The 20,079-nt window shown below is 44.1% G+C and overlaps 1 protein-coding gene across 3 annotated transcripts in view; it reads left to right on the top strand.

Annotated features, from left to right (window-relative positions):
- The window catches only part of raraa (retinoic acid receptor, alpha a), a 214,239-nt gene that overhangs the window by 67,742 nt on the left and 126,418 nt on the right, over nt 1-20,079 (top strand). For all 3 annotated transcript variants that reach the window (XM_029708857.1, XM_029708829.1, XM_029708838.1), the window contains exon 3: nt 12,163-12,739. In XM_029708857.1, coding sequence (XP_029564717.1) covers nt 12,586-12,739 — 154 coding nt within the window. In that variant the 5' untranslated portion in view covers nt 12,163-12,585. The remainder of the gene's footprint in view (nt 1-12,162; nt 12,740-20,079) is intronic.

Raw genomic sequence — 20,079 nt, 5'->3', positions numbered from 1 at the left:
TTGCCATCATACAAACTGAGGCAGCAGATTTTGTGAAAATTAATATTTGTGTCATTCTCAAAACTTTTGGCCACGACTGTACTGTGTGTGTGCGTGTGTGCGCGTGACAGCGGAGGACCCTGCGTGGTACAGGGATTACGTGTGCTCAATTACACTTCTCCTGTCCGCAGAACACTGCTATGATGTGTGTGTTTGAAAATCCTGAACGACTGTCACTATGGCTTTGCTTTTGTGAGAATGAATCCGTGTACATATATTTTTAAGAGTTTGAATGCATGCATTTTTTACAATTCTACACTGAGTTGATTTGTATGCGTTGGTGAATATGTTTGTGCTAGTTTGCATTTGTATGGTAGTGTTTGTTTGAACTTTGCTTCAAAAACATACAATATCCTAGGCACTTGTTGGCATCTTTCTTGGTCCAAATGAAACAAGAGCCTTGTATATGAAGTGTCCTTTTGAGATCAACCACGATAATGCCTACACATTACAAAATCATATGCGCTATTTTCCATTTCAATGTCTTGTTACCTTACGTGACATTCAATACATTGTCACCTTCAGGGTTGGGTAGGTTACTTTCTAAATGTAATCTGTAACAGTTTCTAGTTACCTGTGCAAAATTTGTAATCAGTAACGTAACTTTTGGATTACCCAAACTCAGGAACGTAATCTGAATATTCAGTTACTTTTAGTTTACTTTCCCCTTAAGAGGTATTAGAAGAAGACAAAAATATTTGTAACCAATTGAACGACATCTATTGCAAGATAAATCAATGTTAAAGTTTACATAGCCGGCCATATATGGATGTTACATTTTACTTTATGGGTTGGTTATGTAGGCTTCTTCTAACCCATCGCTTTCTACTACATATAATAATATGATTAAATTATTTCTTTACATTAAAAACCAGTTTATCAGAATTCCATTTATTCCAATAAATGTTATACCTCTTGATCTTCAAGAATAGGACTTGGAAATATGGAAGTATAGATTAGCCAAATTGTTTTACCTGAGCATAACCCCAAAACTAAGGACTTATTAGCCAGCCCTACTCTGTTGTTCATGATTGTGTTGTCATGGAGGACGGATTGGGCTCATTGATTCGAGTTGAAAAATAAATGCTGTGTTCATGGAATGGCATGCTTTGAGCACTACTGAAAAGTGCTTTTTACATGAGAAAAATGAATGCCATATGCTGCATTTGCTATAGGCCTATTGTTAAACTTTTTGTTGGTGACACTTTCATATCTTGATAATCCACAGATGGAAACAATAACAAAACGGTCACCCCGCCTCTGTTTTGGTAAAAAGCTGAGGGATGGTCCTGGAGAAATGTAACCACTCTCAGATTAATAGGCATAGCTATGGATGCAAGGACTGACCATCCAATGGCAATGACCCAACACACCTCCAGGCTGTGTAAGGGCTATTTGACCAAGAAGGAGAGTGAGGGAGTGCTGCATCAGATGACCTGGCCTCCACAATCACCCAACCTCAATCCAATTGAGATTGTTTGGGATGAGCTGGAACGCAGAGTGAAGGAAAAGCAGCCAACAAGTGCTCAAGACTGTTGGAAAAGCATTCCAGGTGTGGCTTGAGAGAATGCCAAGAGTTGCTGAAAAGCTGTCATCAAGGCAAAGGGTGGCTACTTAGAAGAGTTTCAAATATACTTATATTTTGATTTGTTTAACCTCTCTAGGGTAGGTGGCACCAAATCGTCCCACCTACGTAACAGCCAGTGGAATCCTGTGGCGCGATATTCAAATACCTTAGAAATGCTATTACTTCAATTTCTCAAACATATGACTATTTTACAGCATTTTAAAGACAAGACTCTCGTTAATCTAACCACACTGTCCGATTTCAAAAAGGCTTTACAACGAAAGCAAAACATTAGATTATGTCAGCAGAGTGCCCAGCCAGAAATAATCAGACACCCATTTTTCAAGCTAGCATATAATGTCACATAAACCCAGAAGACAGCTAAATGCAGCACTAACCTTTGATGATCTTCATCAGATGACACACCTAGGACATTATGTTATACAATACATGCATGTTTTGTTCAATCAAGTTCATATTTATATCAAAAACCAGCTTTTTACATTAGCATGTGACGTTCAGAACTAGCATACCCCCCCGCAAACTTCCGGCAAATTTACTAACAATTTACTAAATTACTCACGATAAACGTTCACAAAAAGCATAACAATTATTTTAAGAATTATAGATACAGAACTCCTCTATGCACTCGATATGTCCGATTTTAAAATAGCTTTTTGGTGAAAGCACATTTTGCAATATTCTAAGTAGATAGCCCGGCATCACAGGGCTATTTAGACACCCAGCAAGTTTAGCCTTCACCAAACTCCGATTTACTATTAGAAAAGTTTGATTACCTTTGGTGTTCTTCGTCAGAATGCACTCCCAGGACTTCTACTTCAATAACAAATGTTGGTTTGGTCCAAAATAATCCATAGTTATGTTCCAACAGCGGCGTTTTGTTCGTGCACTCAAGACACTATCCGAAGTGTAAATAAGGGTCACGCGCACGGCGCATTTCGTGACAAAAAAATTCTAAATATTTCATTACCGTACTTCGAAACGTGTCAACCCCTGTTTAAAATCAATTTTTATGCAATTTTTCTCGTAAAAAAGCGATAATATTCCGACAGGGAATCTGCAATTAGGTAAACAGACGAAATAAAATACAGCATGGGGTCGACTCGGGCACGCGCCTAAGCCTATTGTCCTCTGATCGGCCACTTGGCAAAGGCGATAATGTGTTTCAGCCAGAGGCTGCCTCGATATCGTTCAGCTTTTTCCCGGGCTCTGAGAGCCTATGGGAGCCGTAGGAAGTGTCACGTTATAGCAAAGATCCTCAGTCTTCAATAAACAGAGCCAAGATGAAACACAACTTGTCAGACAGGCCACTTCCTGTATGGAATCTTCTCAGGTTTTGGCCTGCCATATGAGTTCTGTTATACTCACAGACACCATTCAAACAGTTTTAGAAACTTTAGGGTGTTTTCTATCCAAAGCCAATAATTATATGCATATTCTAGTTACTGGGCAGGAGTAGTAACCAGATTAAATCGGGTACGTTTTTTATCCGGCCGTGTCAATACTGCCCCCTAGTCCTAACAGGTTAACACTTTTTTTGGTCACTACGTGATTCGATATGTGTTATTTCATAGTTTTGATGTCTTCACTATTATTTTACAATGTAGAAAATAGTATAAAAATAAAGAAAACCCTTGAATGAGTAGGTGTGTCCAAACTTTTGACTGGCTGTGTGTGTGTGTGTGTGTGTGTGTGTGTGTGTGTGTGTGTGTGTGTGTGTGTGTGTGTGTGTGTGTGTGTGTATAATTTATAAGTCCAAAAATGGATGTAGCAACTACAGATTGCCCCTTTAAGTCTTATCAACAGTGTGCAAATTTGAACATGTGTCCATTAGGCCTATGGATGTCATTTTTTTAATCAGCATTAGATTGAGCAATAAAAGCCCCACTTTGATTCAATATGCTGGGATCCGCACTGTGCTGGCTGTCCACTGGTTTTAAACAGAGTTATTGATAGGCAGCTTAAACTTCTTGAATTCAATCATTATTGGGTTCAAATACACATTTAGATTTGTGAACAGCCATCCAAAACAACCACAATCCGTAAGGCGCAAATAGCTAAATGAGAGATCAACAGTGTGATTCACATCAATGCGCTATCTAGATATCAATAATAAGTGATACCCGTATCGCCGTAGACTACACCACTGCTGTCATCCTTACCTCCAAGCGTTTATTCAAGTTGGATAATCTTGGGATGCCGACAGCAGTCGTACCATTGGAAGACATAGTTTGGACTGTAGCCTATAAAAGACTGTTCCTGCTCTTGTGCCGCGATCCATCAGCCCCATTTTCTGTGTCCTCATAGTGGTCTCTGACTTGTGGTCAGACTCGCTCAGGTGGAACAAACTTTAACATGAGCCTTTTTTCAATGCTGATTTGAATGTCATTGAGAAAACAGAGAAGTGTCAAAGATATTTTTTTCCGCAAACATCCTTTCTGAATTTAAAAGTTATCCTCGGAAGTAATCATCTAGTTTTTTGAAAGTATCTGTAATCTGATAACAATATTTTTGCTAACGGATTAGAGTTACCCTTTTTTGGTAACGTTTTACATGTAATCTGTTACTCCCCAACCCTGGTCACCTTTAAGTGAACTGTAGACCAATCTCTCTCCCAGGTTTCCACGTATTGACAGGCAGAGAATGTAACGGAGATCTCTTGAACACAGTGAGAGCAGCTAGAGAATATGTATATTTCTGTACAGTGGGTCAGTTGTAAGGTCATGTAGCTTATGGTTTAAAATGGCCGGCTTAGGTGACGTAAATTCCAGATGGCTTGGTGATAGAATACATAGCAATTGACCCATTTTCAGCCTGCAACCTTTCCTCTGATCTCGGTCGGCACGTTGTTGATACACAACCTATAGCCTATAGCTAAGCTACCATATCTAAATATGCAGCGAGCATGCATTTCCAGGATTATGCTGTGTTTTAAGCCTGGTTAGATGATTTACTCTGATGTTTTGACATGTGAACCAGACCAATATGTAACTGTACCTCAGCTATTATGTAGCCTATGTCCTCTCAATATGGCTCTAAACAACAGTAAAACAGGTGGGTAGTACAAGTGAGGTTTAAAAGTGAAATAAAACAGCTCCCTTGGGTTTTTAAAGCTCTTTCGTTATTGCAATACGCCCCTCGTGCAGAGCCCTCTGTTTTTAAGTGTGGGTGGGTGGGTGGAAGGTATCCGGCTTCCCAGTGATATGACAGGGAGAACACTTTGTAGAGCCCATAAAACCATGCTCTCAGCCTGATGAAGAGACAGACACAAACCAGGGGCACGGCACCATATAAACCATGTCTGGGAGATGGACTTAAACAAACGTGTGCTACATTTATTTTATTTATTTTTTATTTCACCTTTATTTAACCAGGTAGGCCAGTTGAGAACAAGTTCTCATTTACAACTGCGACCTGGCCAAGATAAAGCAAAGCAGTGCGACCAAAAACAACACAGAGTTACGCATAAACAAACGTACAGTCAATAACACAATAGAGAAAATCTATGTACAGTGTGTGCAAATGTAGAAGAGTAGGGAGGTAAGAGGTAAATAGGCCATGGAGGCGAAATAATTACAATTTAGCATTAACACTGGAGTGATAGATGTGCAGATGATGATGAGCAAGTAGAGATACTGGGGTGCAAAAGAGCAAGAGCAATATGGGGATGAAGTAGTTGGCTATTTATAGATGGGCTATGTACAGGTACAGTGATCTGTGAGCTGCTCTGACAACTGATGCTTAAAGTTAACGAGGGAGATATGAGTCTCCAGCTTCAGTGATTTTTGCAATTTGTTCCAGTCATTGGCAGCAGAGAACTGGAAGGAAAGGGGGCCAAAGGAAGTGTTGGCTTTGGGGGTGACCAGTGAAATATACCTGCTGAAGCGCGTGCTACGGGTGGGTGTTGCTATGGTGATGGCTTGGTGAGATAAGGCGGGGCTTTACCTAGCATAGACTTATAGATGACCTGGAGCCAGCGGGTTTGGCGATGAATATATAGTGAGGGCCAGCCAATGAGAGCATACAGGTCGCAGTGGTGGGTAGTATATGGGGCTTTGGTGACAAAACGGATGGCACTGTGATCGACTACATCCAATTTGCTGAGTAGAATGTTGGAGGCTATTTTGTAAATGACATCGCCGAAGTCAAGGATGGGTAGGATAGTCAGTTTTACGAGGGTATGTTTGTCAGGATGGATATAGGCCTATAACAGTTTGGGTCTAGAGTGTCTCCCCCTTTGAAGAGGGGGATGACTGCGGCAGCTTTCCAATCTTTGGGGATCTCAGGCGATACGAAAGAGGTTGAATAGGCTCGTAATAGGCTTTGCAACAATTTTGGCAGATCATTTTAGAAAGAGAGGGTCCAGAATGTCTAGCCCAGCTGATTTGTAGGGATCCAGATTTTGCAGCTCTTTCAAAACATCAGCTGTCTGGATTTGGGTGAAGGAGAAGTGGAAGGGGGGGGGGGGGCTTGGGCAAGTTGCTGCAGGGGGTGCTGAGATGTTAGCTGGGGTTGGGGTAGCCAGGTGGAAAGCATGGCCAGCTGTAGAAAAATGCTTATTGAAGTTATCGATTATCGTAGATTTACTGGTGGTGACAATGTTTCCTAGCCTCAGTGCAGTGGGCAGCTGGGAGGAGGTGCTCTTATTCTCCACTTTAGTGCTCCAAAACATTTTGGAGTTAGTGCTACAGGATACAAATTTCTGTTTGTTTGAAAAAGCTAGCCTTAGCTTTCCTAACTGACTGAGTATATCGGTTCCTGACTTCCATGAAAAGTTGCATATCGCGGGGGCCATCAAATCAAATTTATTTGTCACATACACATGGTTAGCAGGTGTTAATGCAAGTGTAGCAAAATGCTTGTGCTTCTAGTTCCGACCATGCAGTAATATCTAACAAGTAATCTACCAATTCCACAACAACTACCTTGTACACACAAGTATAAACGAATGAATATGAATATGTACATAAAAATATATAAATGAGTGATGGCCGAACTGCATAGGCAAGATGGTATGGAGTACAGTATATACATATGAGATGAGTATTGTAGGGTATGAAAACATAAAGCAGCATTGTTTAAGGTGGCTAGTGATAGATTACATCAGGATGGCAAGATGCAGTAGATGGTATAGAGTACAGTATATACATATGAGATGAGTAATGTAGGTTATGAAAACATTATATAAAGTGGCATTTTTTAAAGTGGCTAGTGATACATCTAATTACGTGAAGATGGCAAGATGCAGTAGATGGTATGGCGTACAGTATAAACATATGAGATGAATAATGTAATTTATGTAAACATTCTCTAATATAAATAATATAAAGTGGCAAGTGATAAATTGATTACATCAATTTTCCCATTATCAAAGTGGCTTGAGTTGAGTCAGTATGTTGGCAGCAGCCACTCAATGTTAGTGATGGCTGTTTAACAGTCTGATGGCCTTGAGATAGAAGCTGTTTTTCCAGTCTCTCGGTTCCAGCTTTGATGCACCTGTACTGACCTCGCCTTCTGGATGTTAACGGGGTGAACAGGCAGTGGCTCGGGTGGTTGCTGTCCTTGATGATCTTTTTGGCCTTCCTGTGACATCGGGTGGTGTAGGTGTCCTGGAGGACAGGTAGTTTGCACCCGGTGATGCGTTGTGCAGACCTCACTACCCTCTGGAGAGCCTTACGGTTATGGGCGGAGCAGCTGCCGTACCAGGCGGTGATACAGCCTGACAGGATGCTCTCGATTGTGCATCTGTAAAAGTTTGTGAGTGTTTTTGGTGACAAGCAGAATTTATTCATTCTACTGACAGTGTTTGTCTATGGAGATTGCATAGTTGTGTGCTCGATTTTATACACCTGTCAGCAAGGGGTGGGGCCGAAATAGCCGAATCCACTAATTTGAAGGGGTGTCCACATACTTTTGTTGGTATAGTGTATATCCCACTTTTATACAAAAAGTCAGGCGTCGCTGAATAGACCTACAGGTGTGATTGAAGAATGAAGCAGGTGTTGGACATGGGCTTTGCTACACAGAAAGCAGCAGTTGATGACTTAATTGTCGACACTTCATTAAAATCGGTAGCCATATATCAATATCTTTAGTAATACCAGTATCATGACATTAGCTTTTATAACCTTCAATCTGTCATTTTTTTCTTGGACCAGAATGAGTCTTTCTCTCTCCCCTACCTATTGTTCCTGCAGTGAGGTTTCAACATCTTCATCCAATGTTTTCATCATTTATCTGCGGATAATCGGCAAAAAACAGTAGTAGGCTACCAGAATGGAAATTAGAGCGCCAAATGAACGGTCGTCAACCAAGTAACATTGAATAGCCTATGCGCCCCGACTCCGTGGCTGGCTATATAGGCAGATGAAACAAGCAAAATAATTGAATGGGGCACAAACAATGTATTAAATGGATTTCAACACATTGTTACGACCTTCCTTACATGGGACACTATAAAGAAGCATCATGCGCTACCTCCTCCGTGAAAAGACATTTGACCGCAGCTAACCATAGCACACCATAGGTACCGAGAGGCGGAACAGACTGACAAACCAGCAGTGCCTCCCTGTCATCGCTCGCTTTGTGACTGACAGGCGCCTATCTTATCAATAGATCGGCAGAAGACGCTTATCGTTCATTCTGGAGGGAGAAGGCTGTACAGACTTTTCTGACACACATCTCACCAAGGAGGATGGAGGTGTGGGGTTCGGTGGAAAGGAAGCATTATACACATGAATCACGCATGTCAATGACACATTTTATTTCAATAGATTCTTCCCTCTTGCGTGATTCATGTGTATAATGCTGAGAGGGAGTAAGGTGGTTGTGCGAGCCCGTTAAGGTTCCTCAGACCGTTGCTCCGTGTGTAACACACCTGACTCATGACAGGGTCATTATGGTCAAAATATGTCGTAGAAATGTCATCAAATTGTTTCCCTGATTTATACAGAGGCCTCCTGTAGCTAGACATGTTCCTGTGTACCTGGCTGTAGCTAGACATGTTCCTGTGTACCTGGCTGTAGCTAGACATGTTCCTGTGTACCTGGCTGTAGCTAGACATGTTCCTGTGTACCTGGCTGTAGCTAGACATGTTCCTGTGTACCTGGCTGTAGCTAGACATGTTCCTGTGTACCTGGCTGTAGCTAGACATGTTCCTGTGTACCTGGCTGTAGCTAGACATGTTCCAGTGTACCTGGCTGTAGCTAGACATGTTCCAGTGTACCTGGCTGTAGCTAGACATGTTCCTGTGTACCTGGCTGTAGCTAGACATGTTCCTGTGTACCTGGCTGTAGCTAGACATGTTCCTGTGTACCTGGCTGTAGCTAGACATGTTCCTGTGTACCTGGCTGTAGCTAGACATGTTCCTGTGTACCTGGCTGTAGCTAGACATGTTCCTGTGTACCTGGCTGTAGCTAGACATGTTCCTGTGTACCTGGCAGTAGCTAGACGTGTTCCTGTGTACCTGGCTGTAGCTAGACATGTTCCAGTGTACCTGGCTGTAGCTAGACATGTTCCTGTGTACCTGGCTGTAGCTAGACATGTTCCTGTGTACCTGGCAGTAGCTAGACATGTTCCTGTGTACCTGGCTGTAGCTAGACATGTTCCTGTGTACTTGGCTGTAGCTAGACATGTTCCTGTGTACCTGGCTGTAGCTAGACATGTTCCTGTGTACCTGGCAGTAGCTAGACATGTTCCTGTGTACCTGGCTGTAGCTAGACATGTTCCTGTGTACCTGGCAGTAGCTAGACATGTTCCTGTGTACCTGGCTGTAGCTAGACATGTTCCTGTGTACCTGGCTGTAGCTAGACATGTTCCTGTGTACCTGGCTGTAGCTAGACATGTTCCTGTGTTCCTGGCTGTAGCTAGACATGTTCCTGTGTACCTGGCTGTAGCTAGACATGTTCCTGTGTACCTGGCTGTAGCTAGAGACGAGACTTGTCTGAGTAATGGACTAGAATAGATAGTCTTACAGTATATTGTGTTTGTCTAATGTTGGTAAAACAATGGGTATTCTTACATGACATATTCTGACATTTAATGGTGTATAGAGACTCAGTTTAATATAGTGTGTGTGTGTGTGTGTGTGTGTGTGTGTGTGTGTGTGTGTACATGTGTGTTGTTCAAACCTGCTGTATGGCGTTGATGTGTGTGTGTGTTTTCACGTGTATCAGTGTGTCTTCCAATCTAATTTTATTGGTCATATACACGTGTTTAGCAGATGTTATTGCGGGTGTAGCGAAATGCTTGTGTTTCTAGCTCCGACAGTGAAGTGATATCTAACAAGTAATATCTAAAAATTCCACAACAATACACACAAATCTAAGTAAAGGAATGGAATTAAGAATATATACATATATGGACGAGCAATGTCAGAGCGGCATAGACTAAAGATACAGTAGAATAGCATAGAATACAGTATATACATATGAGATCAGTAATGCAAGATATGTAAACATTATTAAAGTGACTAGTGTTCCATTTATTAAAGTGGCCAGTGATTTCAAGTCTATGTATATAGGCAGCAGCCTGTAAATTGCTACTGATGGCTATTTAACAGTCTGATGGCCTTGAAGATAGAAGCTGTTTTTCAGTCTCTCGTTCCCAGCTTTGATGCACCTGTACTGACCTCGCCTTCTGGATGAAAGAGGGGTGAACAGGTAGTGGCTCGGGTGGTTGTTGTCCTTGATGATCTTTTTGGCCTTCCTGTGACATCGGGTGTTCTGGAGGGCAGGTAGTTTGCCCCCGGTGATGCGTTGGGCAGACCGCACCACCCTCTGGTGAGCCCTGCGGTTGCGGGCGGTGCAGTTACTGTACCAGGCAGTGATACAGCACGACAGGATGCTCTCAATTGTGTGTCTGTAAAAGTTTGTGAGAGTTTTAGGTGCGAAGACAAATTTCTACAGCCTCTTGAGGTTGAAGAGGCGCCATTGCGCCTTCACCACACTGTCTGTGTGGGTGGACCATTTCAGTTTGTCCGTGATGTGTACGCCGAGGAACTTGAAGCTTTCCACCTTCTCGACTGCGGTCCCATCGATGTGGATAGGGGGGTGCTCCCTCTGCTGTTTTCTGAAGTCCACGATCATCTCCTTTGTTTTGTTGATGTTGAGTGGGAGGTTATTTTCCTGGCACCACACTCCCAGGGCCCTCATCTCCTCCCTGTAGGCTGTCTCGTCATTGCTGGTAATCAAGCCTACCACTGTTGTGTTGTCTGCAAACTTGATGATTGAGTTGGAGGTGTGCATGGCCACGCAGTCATGGGTGACCAGGGAATACAGGAGGGGGTTGAGCACGCACCCTTGTGGGGCCCCAGTGTTGAGGATCAGCGAAGTGGAGGTGTTGTTTCCTACCTTCACCTCCTGGGAGCAGCCCGTCAGGAAGTCCAGGACCCAATTGCACAGGGCAGTGTTCAGAACCAGGGCCTCAAGCTTAATTATGAGCTTGGAGGGTACTATGGTGTTGAATACTGCGCTATAGTCAATAAACAGCATTCTTACATAGGTATTCCTCTTAAGCAGATGGGATAGGGCAGTGTGCAGTGCGATGGCAATTGCATCATCTGTGGATCTATTGGGGAGGTAAGCAAATTCAAGTGGGTCTAGGGTCTCTCAAAGCACTTCATGATGACAGAAGTGAGTGCTACGGGGCCGCAGTCATTTAGTTCAGTTACCTTTTGATTTCTTGGGTACAGGAACAATGGTAGCCATCTTGAAGCATGTGGGGACAACAGACTGGGATATGGAGCGATTGAATATGTCCGTAAACACACCAGCCAGCTGGTCTGTGCATGCTCTGAGGACACGGCTAGGGATGCCGTCTGGGCCGGCAGCCTTGCGATGGTTAACACTCTTAAACGTCTTACTCATGTCGACTACGGAGAAGGAGAGCCCACAGTCCTTGATAGCGGGCCAAGGACTTACACACCTTGGACTGTGAGTACACACTGCCATAAAAACCTCCCATGTGTTTAATAGAACTGGGCTTTAGGAAAGACCTCAGGGACTAACAACAGTCATAATTAGCGACGTTTTCTTTTGATTCATGTTCGTTTATTTCTCGGACATTTCCCCAGGGTTTTTACTCCAGCCTTGATAATGAGTGTGTGTATTGGTCGAGCTATCACATACCCACACATTCTGTTCATGGCTTTTAATGCTCTGTAAGATAATTAAGCTGAAATGGTTGTTTTTGTACCATTTCAGATGAGACATTGCCAGTAATTAGCTTCACGGAGATGCATTTCTTTCCCCATGCTTTTAAATAAAGAGGGGAAATATGTTGTTATCATCTTAAAATAATGAACTCTCTCTGTCTCTCCCTCTCTTTCCGTCTCTCTCTCTCCATCTGTCTGTCTGTCTCTGTGCTTCTCTCTATCTCTGTGTTTCTCTCTGTCTCTCTCTCTCGCTGTCTGTGTGTTGCTGTTGACCTTGTGAGGGATGAAATGTAATGTTTTTTAAATGTATTTTTGTTATGTGTGACATTGTCCCAAAGGGGTTTTTAAATTCTAAATGATCTCACTCTCTCTTTCTCTCTAGGTGAAGATTGAGGGACACTAAAAAAGAGAGTTGAGACACTGAACGGTTGGGGGTATACCAGAGCTGACAGTTGCATAGGCACCATGTCTCTACACATTCCCTATCTCTGGAACCGACTCCACAGTGGAAGACTCATTATAAAATCCTTGTGAAGCTTCATAGCCACCTTCATAACCACTATCCTGTACCTCTCCTCTCCATCAGTCAGAGGTAACAGGCGACCATTTTGGGAATTCCACAACTGTAGTTTCCTAATTGAGGGCATCTCTCCAAAGTCACCACGCCACTGGAATACCCCACACGTCCATCGCCCGTATGGGCACTAAAACCACTCCGTAACCCACACTGACTCCGTTCTGAGCCCTGTATTACCACAATATCGTTTTTTGGGTGTCGTCATCGGTGGAGGTGGATTGAGCCAACATGGCTGGGAAGAGCAACCCGATCCCGGGCCCCCACCTCAACGGCTTCCCCATGCCCCACTACTCCTACTTCTTCCCCCACATGCTGGGGGGGCTCTCGCCCCCCGCCCTGCCCAGCTTGTCCCTCAGTGGCTACAGCACGCCATCACCAGCCAGTAAGTACCCCTACTGTACGTGCTTAAAACCTTCTCTCTGCTGTTGGACTGTGTGGTGTATTGTTAGTGCTCACTAAAGCACATGTGTTTTGGCTGCATTGTTGACTGGTTTACCTCAGAATATTAGCCTATTTCTGGAATAGCCAACTTCTTTGTTGCTGCCATGCCAAACATGGCAGAAACAGGCTGACACTCAAGGTATCAAGAGTATTGGCCAGTTGCAGTATTTTGAGTCTGAGCATTTAGTCCTAAACAGCCTACCACTATAGTTATTGTAGAGACTGCGTTTGATAGGTCTTGTATAAAGGAACAGAGTTTTCCATTGTGTGGCTCTGAGCTGTTCTGCTCCTCAGAAAAGTGGGTCTATATTAGCAGATAAAGTGTCTCTGTGTTGCTGTGCCATGATGTCTGATGAACAGCTGTCACATCTGTAGGCTGATGGCGGGAATGGAATACTATAATTGCAGTGTTACCGGCCTCCTGCAGTTGTTGACATATTTGTCTCAATAATTTAGTTTAGGTATTTATTGATTATTGAAGGTTGGATGTTGGAGAGACAGGAATTCAACAGAGATGCTGAGAATGTATGTGTGTGGGGGAGTGAGCTTTCATCTTGTCCTGGTTAGATCATGTCTGTGTGATGGTCTGTGTGATGGTAAACCGAGCATAGCACACACACACACACGCACACACACACACACACGCACACACACACACGCACACACACGCGCTGAATACTGCCCAGATCAAACAGAACAGGAGGACAGGGTAATCAACCTGACATCTCAAAATGGACACACCTCTAAAGCCGATCTTATCTAGCCTATGTAAAATGACTACAGGTTGCTATAGGAGACGTAGTCTCCAATCTCCGGCCAGCCAGGTGGTTTGGGGTCAGTGTATTGACTTTCCATCTGGGCGTATTAGTATGGTGTTCATTGGGATTAGTATGGTGTTCATTGGGATTAGCATGGTGTTCATTGGGATTAGCATGGTGTTCATTGGGATTAGCATGGTGTTCATTGGGATTAGCATGGTGTTCATTGGGATTAGCAACAGGAGGAACCGTGAAAAGCCGTCAGTCGTATCCACTTCCCCATTATTTCTCATTTGAGTTGTATATGTATCAATTTGAATAAGGAACATTCCGATTGCATGGGGGGGGCACTGCATTGCTGTCTGTGGCGTGTGTGTGGTGTGTGTGTCTTGTCGGGACTCGCTCCCAGTGTTTGGCAAGAGGGGCGGCGGGGTTCCTTCCCTTTTGCAGGACAAACATTTCCTGTCAGTAAACACTGGAGAGCTAGCCAGGGACACTGATCACCTCTTCCTACTCACTCACTCACTCAGTCACTCAGTCACTCAGTAACTCAGTCACTCAGTCACTCAGTCACTAGGAAGAGTAGCTTCTGCTAAAGCTAATGGGGATCCAAATAAACACACTAATGCTACGAGACAGCGAAGCAGTGTACACGCATTCACACACGTATACTCTCTCATTGACGTAATAGTTCCCAGAAATGTGCATGATTTATGTTTGTAATGCTTACTTGAGTAATCCTTTTTACCAAATGCCACATATCCTTCCTCTGTTGGTTAGAGGGAGTGAGGTGGTTGTGCGTACCCGTTGTCAAGGTTTCACCATCTGTGTTAACACCCCTGACTCATAACGGGGTAATTACGGTCAAAATATCATATCATAAACATTTCATAAAACTGTGTCCATGAATTATACAGAGGCCTCCTGTAGCTAGACATGTTCCTGTGTACCTGGCTGTAGCTAGACATGTTCCAGTGTACCTGGCTGTAGCTAGACATGTTCCTGTGTACCTGGCTGTAGCTAGACATGTTCCTGTGTACCTGGCTGTAGCTAGACATGTTCCTGTGTACCTGGCTGTAACTAGACATGTTCCTGTGTACCTGGCTGTAGCTAGACATGTTCCTGTGTACCTGGCTGTAGCTAGACATGTTCCTGTGTACCTGGCTGTAGCTAGACATGTTCCTGTGTACCTGGCAGTAGCTAGACATGTTCCAGTGTACCTGGCTGTAGCTAGACATGTTCCAGTGTACCTGGCTGTAGCTAGACATGTTCCTGTGTACCTGGCTGTAGCTAGACATGTTCCTGTGTACTTGGCTGTAGCTAGACATGTTCCTGTGTACCTGGCTGTAGCTAGACTTGTTCCTGTGTACCTGGCTGTAGCTAGACATGTTCCTGTGTACCTGGCTGTAGCTAGACATGTTCCTGTGTACCTGGCTGTAGCTAGACATGTTCCTGTGTACCTGGCTGTAGCTAGACATATTCCTGTGTACCTGGCTGTAGCTAGACATGTTCCTGTGTACCTGGCTGTAGCTAGACATGTTCCTGTGTACCTGGCTGTAGCTAGACATGTTCCTGTGTACTTGGCTGTAGCTAGACATGTTCCTGTGTACCTGGTTGTAGCTAGACATGTTCCTGTGTACCTGGCTGTAGCTAGACATGTTCCTGTGTACCTGGCTGTAGCTAGACATGTTCCTGTGTACCTGGCTGTAGCTAGATATGTTCCTGTGTACCTGGCTGTAGCTAGACATGTTCCTGTGTACCTGGCTGTAGCTAGACATGTTCCTGTGTACCTGGCTGTAGCTAGACATGTTCCTGTGTACCTGGCTGTAGCTAGACATGTTCCTGTGTACCTGGCTGTAGCTAGACATGTTCCTGTGTACCTGGCTGTAGCTAGACATGTTCCTGTGTACCTGGCAGTAGCTAGACATGTTCCAGTGTACCTGGCTGTAGCTAGACATGTTCCAGTGTACCTGGCTGTAGCTAGACATGTTCCTGTGTACCTGGCTGTAGCTAGACATGTTCCTGTGTACCTGGCTGTAGCTAGACATGTTCCTGTGTACCTGGCTGTAACTAGACATGTTCCTGTGTACCTGGCTGTAGCTAGACATGTTCCTGTGTACTTGGCTGTAGCTAGACATGTTCCTGTGTACCTGGCTGTAGCTAGACTTGTTCCTGTGTACCTGGCTGTAGCTAGACATGTTCCTGTGTACCTGGCTGTAGCTAGACATGTTCCTGTGTACCTGGCTGTAGCTAGACATATTCCTGTGTACCTGGCTGTAGCTAGACATGTTCCTGTGTACCTGGCTGTAGCTAGACATGTTCCTGTGTACCTGGCTGTAGCTAGTCATGTTCCTGTGTACCTGGCTGTAGCTAGACATGTTCCTGTGTACCTGGTTGTAGCTAGACATGTTCCTGTGTACCTGGCTGTAGCTAGACATGTTCCTGTGTACCTGGCTGTAGCTAGACATGTTCCTGTGTACCTGGCTGTAGCTAGATATGTTCCTGTGTACCTGGCTGTAGCTAGACATGTTCCTGTGTACCTGGCTGTAGCTAGACATGTTCCTGTGTACCTGGCTGTAGCTAGACATGTTCCTGTGTACCTGGCTGTAGCTAGACATGTTCCTGTGTACCTGGCTGTAGCTAGACGTGTTCATGTGTACCTGGCTGTAGCTAGACATGTTCCTGTGTACCTGGCTGTAGCTAGACGTGTTCCTGTGTACCTGGCTGTAGCTAGACGTGTTCCTGTGTACCTGGCTGTAGCTAGACGTGTTCCTGTGTACCTGGCTGTAGCTAGACGTGTTCCTGTGTACCTGGCTGTAGCTAGACGTGTTCCTGTGTACCTGGCTGTAGCTAGATATGTTCCTGTGTACCTGGCTGTAGCTAGACATGTTCCTGTGTACCTGGCTGTAGCTAGACATGTTCCTGTGTACCTGGCTGTAGCTAGACATGTTCCTGTGTACCTGGCTGTAGCTAGACATGTTCCTGTGTACCTGGCTGTAGCTAGACGTGTTCATGTGTACCTGGCTGTAGCTAGACATGTTCCTGTGTACCTGGCTGTAGCTAGACGTGTTCCTGTGTACCTGGCTGTAGCTAGACATGTTCCTGTGTACCTGGCTGTAGCTAGACGTGTTCCTGTGTACCTGGCTGTAGCTAGACATGTTCCTGTGTACCTGGCTGTAGCTAGACATGTTCCTGTGTACCTGGCTGTAGCTAGACGTGTTCCTGTGTACCTGGCTGTAGCTAGACATGTTCCTGTGTACCTGGCTGTAGCTAGACATGTTCCTGTGTACCTGGCTGTAGCTAGATATGTTCCTGTGTACCTGGCTGTAGCTAGACATGTTCCTGTGTACCTGGCTGTAGCTAGACATGTTCCTGTGTACCTGGCTGTAGCTAGACATGTTCCTGTGTACCTGGCTGTAGCTAGACATGTTCCTGTGTACCTGGCTGTAGCTAGACGTGTTCATGTGTACCTGGCTGTAGCTAGACATGTTCCTGTGTACCTGGCTGTAGCTAGACGTGTTCCTGTGTACCTGGCTGTAGCTAGACGTGTTCCTGTGTACCTGGCTGTAGCTAGACGTGTTCCTGTGTACCTGGCTGTAGCTAGACGTGTTCCTGTGTACCTGGCTGTAGCTAGACGTGTTCCTGTGTACCTGGCTGTAGCTAGACGTGTTCCTGTGTACCTGGCTGTAGCTAGACATGTTCCTGTGTACCTGGCTGTAGCTAGACATGTTCCTGTGTACCTGGCTGTAGCTAGACATGTTCCTGTGTACCTGGCTGTAGCTAGACATGTTCCTGTGTACCTGGCTGTAGCTAGACGTGTTCATGTGTACCTGGCTGTAGCTAGACATGTTCCTGTGTACCTGGCTGTAGCTAGACGTGTTCCTGTGTACCTGGCTGTAGCTAGACGTGTTCCTGTGTACCTGGCTGTAGCTAGACGTGTTCCTGTGTACCTGGCTGTAGCTAGACATGTTCCTGTGTACCTGGCTGTAGCTAGACATGTTCCTGTGTACCTGGCTGTAGCTAGACGTGTTCCTGTGTACCTGGCTGTAGCTAGACATGCACCCACCCTGTATTCAAGAGCATGTTGTGCCCGCAATCGGTTGAGACAACACAAAAACCTGAGATGATGTAAAGTAGGGTGTAAACTACAACATATGTGAATATGAAAAAAAATAGAGCTTATGCATTTTTAGATCATGTAAAAGTGTTATAAAAAAAAAACTATCTTTCAAGAAATTATAAAGTTGTTTTACAACCCTGTTTGTACGCTTTTAATTGATATCAAACTCAACCGTTTATCTTTTCCAGTGAGGAAGACATGGATGTCTCTCATTATATGGTGGGATATGCAACGTTGTCTTCTGAACATTTTTGCAGTCAGGTCCAAAAAGTCCATTTCTGACCAATTTTTCCACAGGCAAACATGTATGGAAAGTTTTATTTAAATCAAAGGGGATGCTGTCAAAGATCGATTGAATTCAAATGGATTTACCCTTTTGGTTTCGTGTTGATTGATGTCTCTGTAACTTTCCCCAGGGTTTTCACTCTGCCTATATAATGACTATTACTAGAACTATCACATCCACGCATGCTGTCCATTGATTTTAAAGGGCAGTTCCACCAAAATTAACATTTGGGATGTTATTATGGACTATTTAGTGAAGTCCTACACATTTTCAGTCTCATTTTGACTGTTTAGTCCTGAACAAAATGGGAGACTGCTGCTCAATGACATAGATGAGTAGGATCCCTGGCATGATGTCATTTCTAACGACCTATATAACGTGTCTGTAGTTTTCTGATCATATAGGAACTCCCTGGTATATATTGCTCTTGTTGTCTTCTCCTAATAACACCTGTAAATATTTTAAATACAGGCCCAAAAACCTATAGAATTACATTTATAGTCAGCTTACGCTAATATTTTTCTGTTGTTCAAGGCTCAAACTCCCATGATTCCAGCAAAACCACTCACACCACCAGAGACGATAGAGAAAGCGAGACATTTCATAGGCTTCCTTTTTCTGGTTCATATACAGTCAATGAACTAAGCAGACCAGATCCAGCTGCTATGTCATTAAGAGCCACCCCTTAAGCAGACCACAATTGTGACAGTTTGGACTATATACCGTCCTTGTGCCATACCAGGGTATGCAGCACATGCACAGAGAGCCCCAACAAGGTAAAAATCTGTCGTTCTGCGCAAGCCAGTTAACCCACTGTTCCCTAGGGCCGAAGACGTGGATGTCGATTATGGCAGCCCCCCGCACCTCTGATGCAGAGGGGTTGGGTTAAATGTGGAAGACACATTTCAGTTGAATGCATTCAGTTGTACAACTGACTAGGTATCCCCCTTTCCCTTTACACTCTCTTTCTCACACTCACACTCACACACACCATCACTTTCTTTCCCTGACACACACATGCATACACACACACACACACACACACACACACAACCACTCTCACGAAACACACAGTTAATCCCCGGCCACTCAATTCACATTACAACCCAAAAAAGAAGGAAAGAAAGAGAAAGTTTGTTTGGAGCTTTAGAATATGGGGATTTACAGAATGTCAGATTGTTGGAGGAAATCCAATCCTTTTTGGGGGTTTATGGATTTCAAAGCTGCAGTGTTCTAAATGTAGGCTGCAACACACAAAACTGGAAGTTTTAGGGAAGCAATTTGTCTCTCTTGGGCTTCACAGTTCTATTGCAGACCTGTGAGTAGAAATGTAGTGGACATTCTGTTAGTGCTAGCAATAGCATTGGCGTCAACACAGTGCATGGCTGCCAAGTTATTTGTTTGTGTGTAGAGCATATTTTCCACTTATTCAACTTTTTCCCCTTAGCAACATGGCATATCGTAGACTCCCAAGCCACAGGGTGTTTTGGGATTGGCAGGACGATTTAGGACAAACCAAATCATTTATAAAAGAAATGGGCTACTTCCTTAGAGGATGAAGTAGCCAAATTATCATCCATTTCAACTGTCACCCTAATTTCTCTTTACTTTGCCAGCCTTGATTCCAACATGGTTGCTCACAAAACACATGACCAACTCGGTTGAGGGAAATATTATATGATCATTCAACTGTCATTTCACTATTTTCAGATGGATCATACTCACACGTTCTGACTCGCACCCTAGCAGACCTGGGTTCAAATACGGGTTGAAATCATTTCAAATACTTTATCTGTGCTTGATTGAGCTTTCCTGGCTTAATGGAACAATAGAGTAGTCCCAAAACGGCAAACCCAACCCATCTGGCACTTCAGGCAGGCTAGAGCAAACTCTCATATTATTTCAATGATTGCAAATACTAGTTGAACCCAGGTCTGCACCCTAGAGAGCCCAGCCCGTCCAGTCAGTCAGTGTTCCAGGTGCTTTCGCCTGAGTGGCCAGAGAGCAGTCACCTGGTTCAGTCAAAGTTATTCTCTAGTTCAACCCCTGCAGGCCAATTATTGGGGCCAAACAGAGCAGAAGGGTTAATCCATTCATTCTCGGCTAACATACACACA

Source organism: Salmo trutta, chromosome 2 (genome assembly GCF_901001165.1).
Source record: "Salmo trutta chromosome 2, fSalTru1.1, whole genome shotgun sequence".
NCBI classification, from domain to species: Eukaryota; Metazoa; Chordata; class Actinopteri; order Salmoniformes; family Salmonidae; genus Salmo; species Salmo trutta.
Note: the sequence above shows the minus strand (reverse complement) of the source record. Positions and strands in the feature narration are given on the sequence as shown.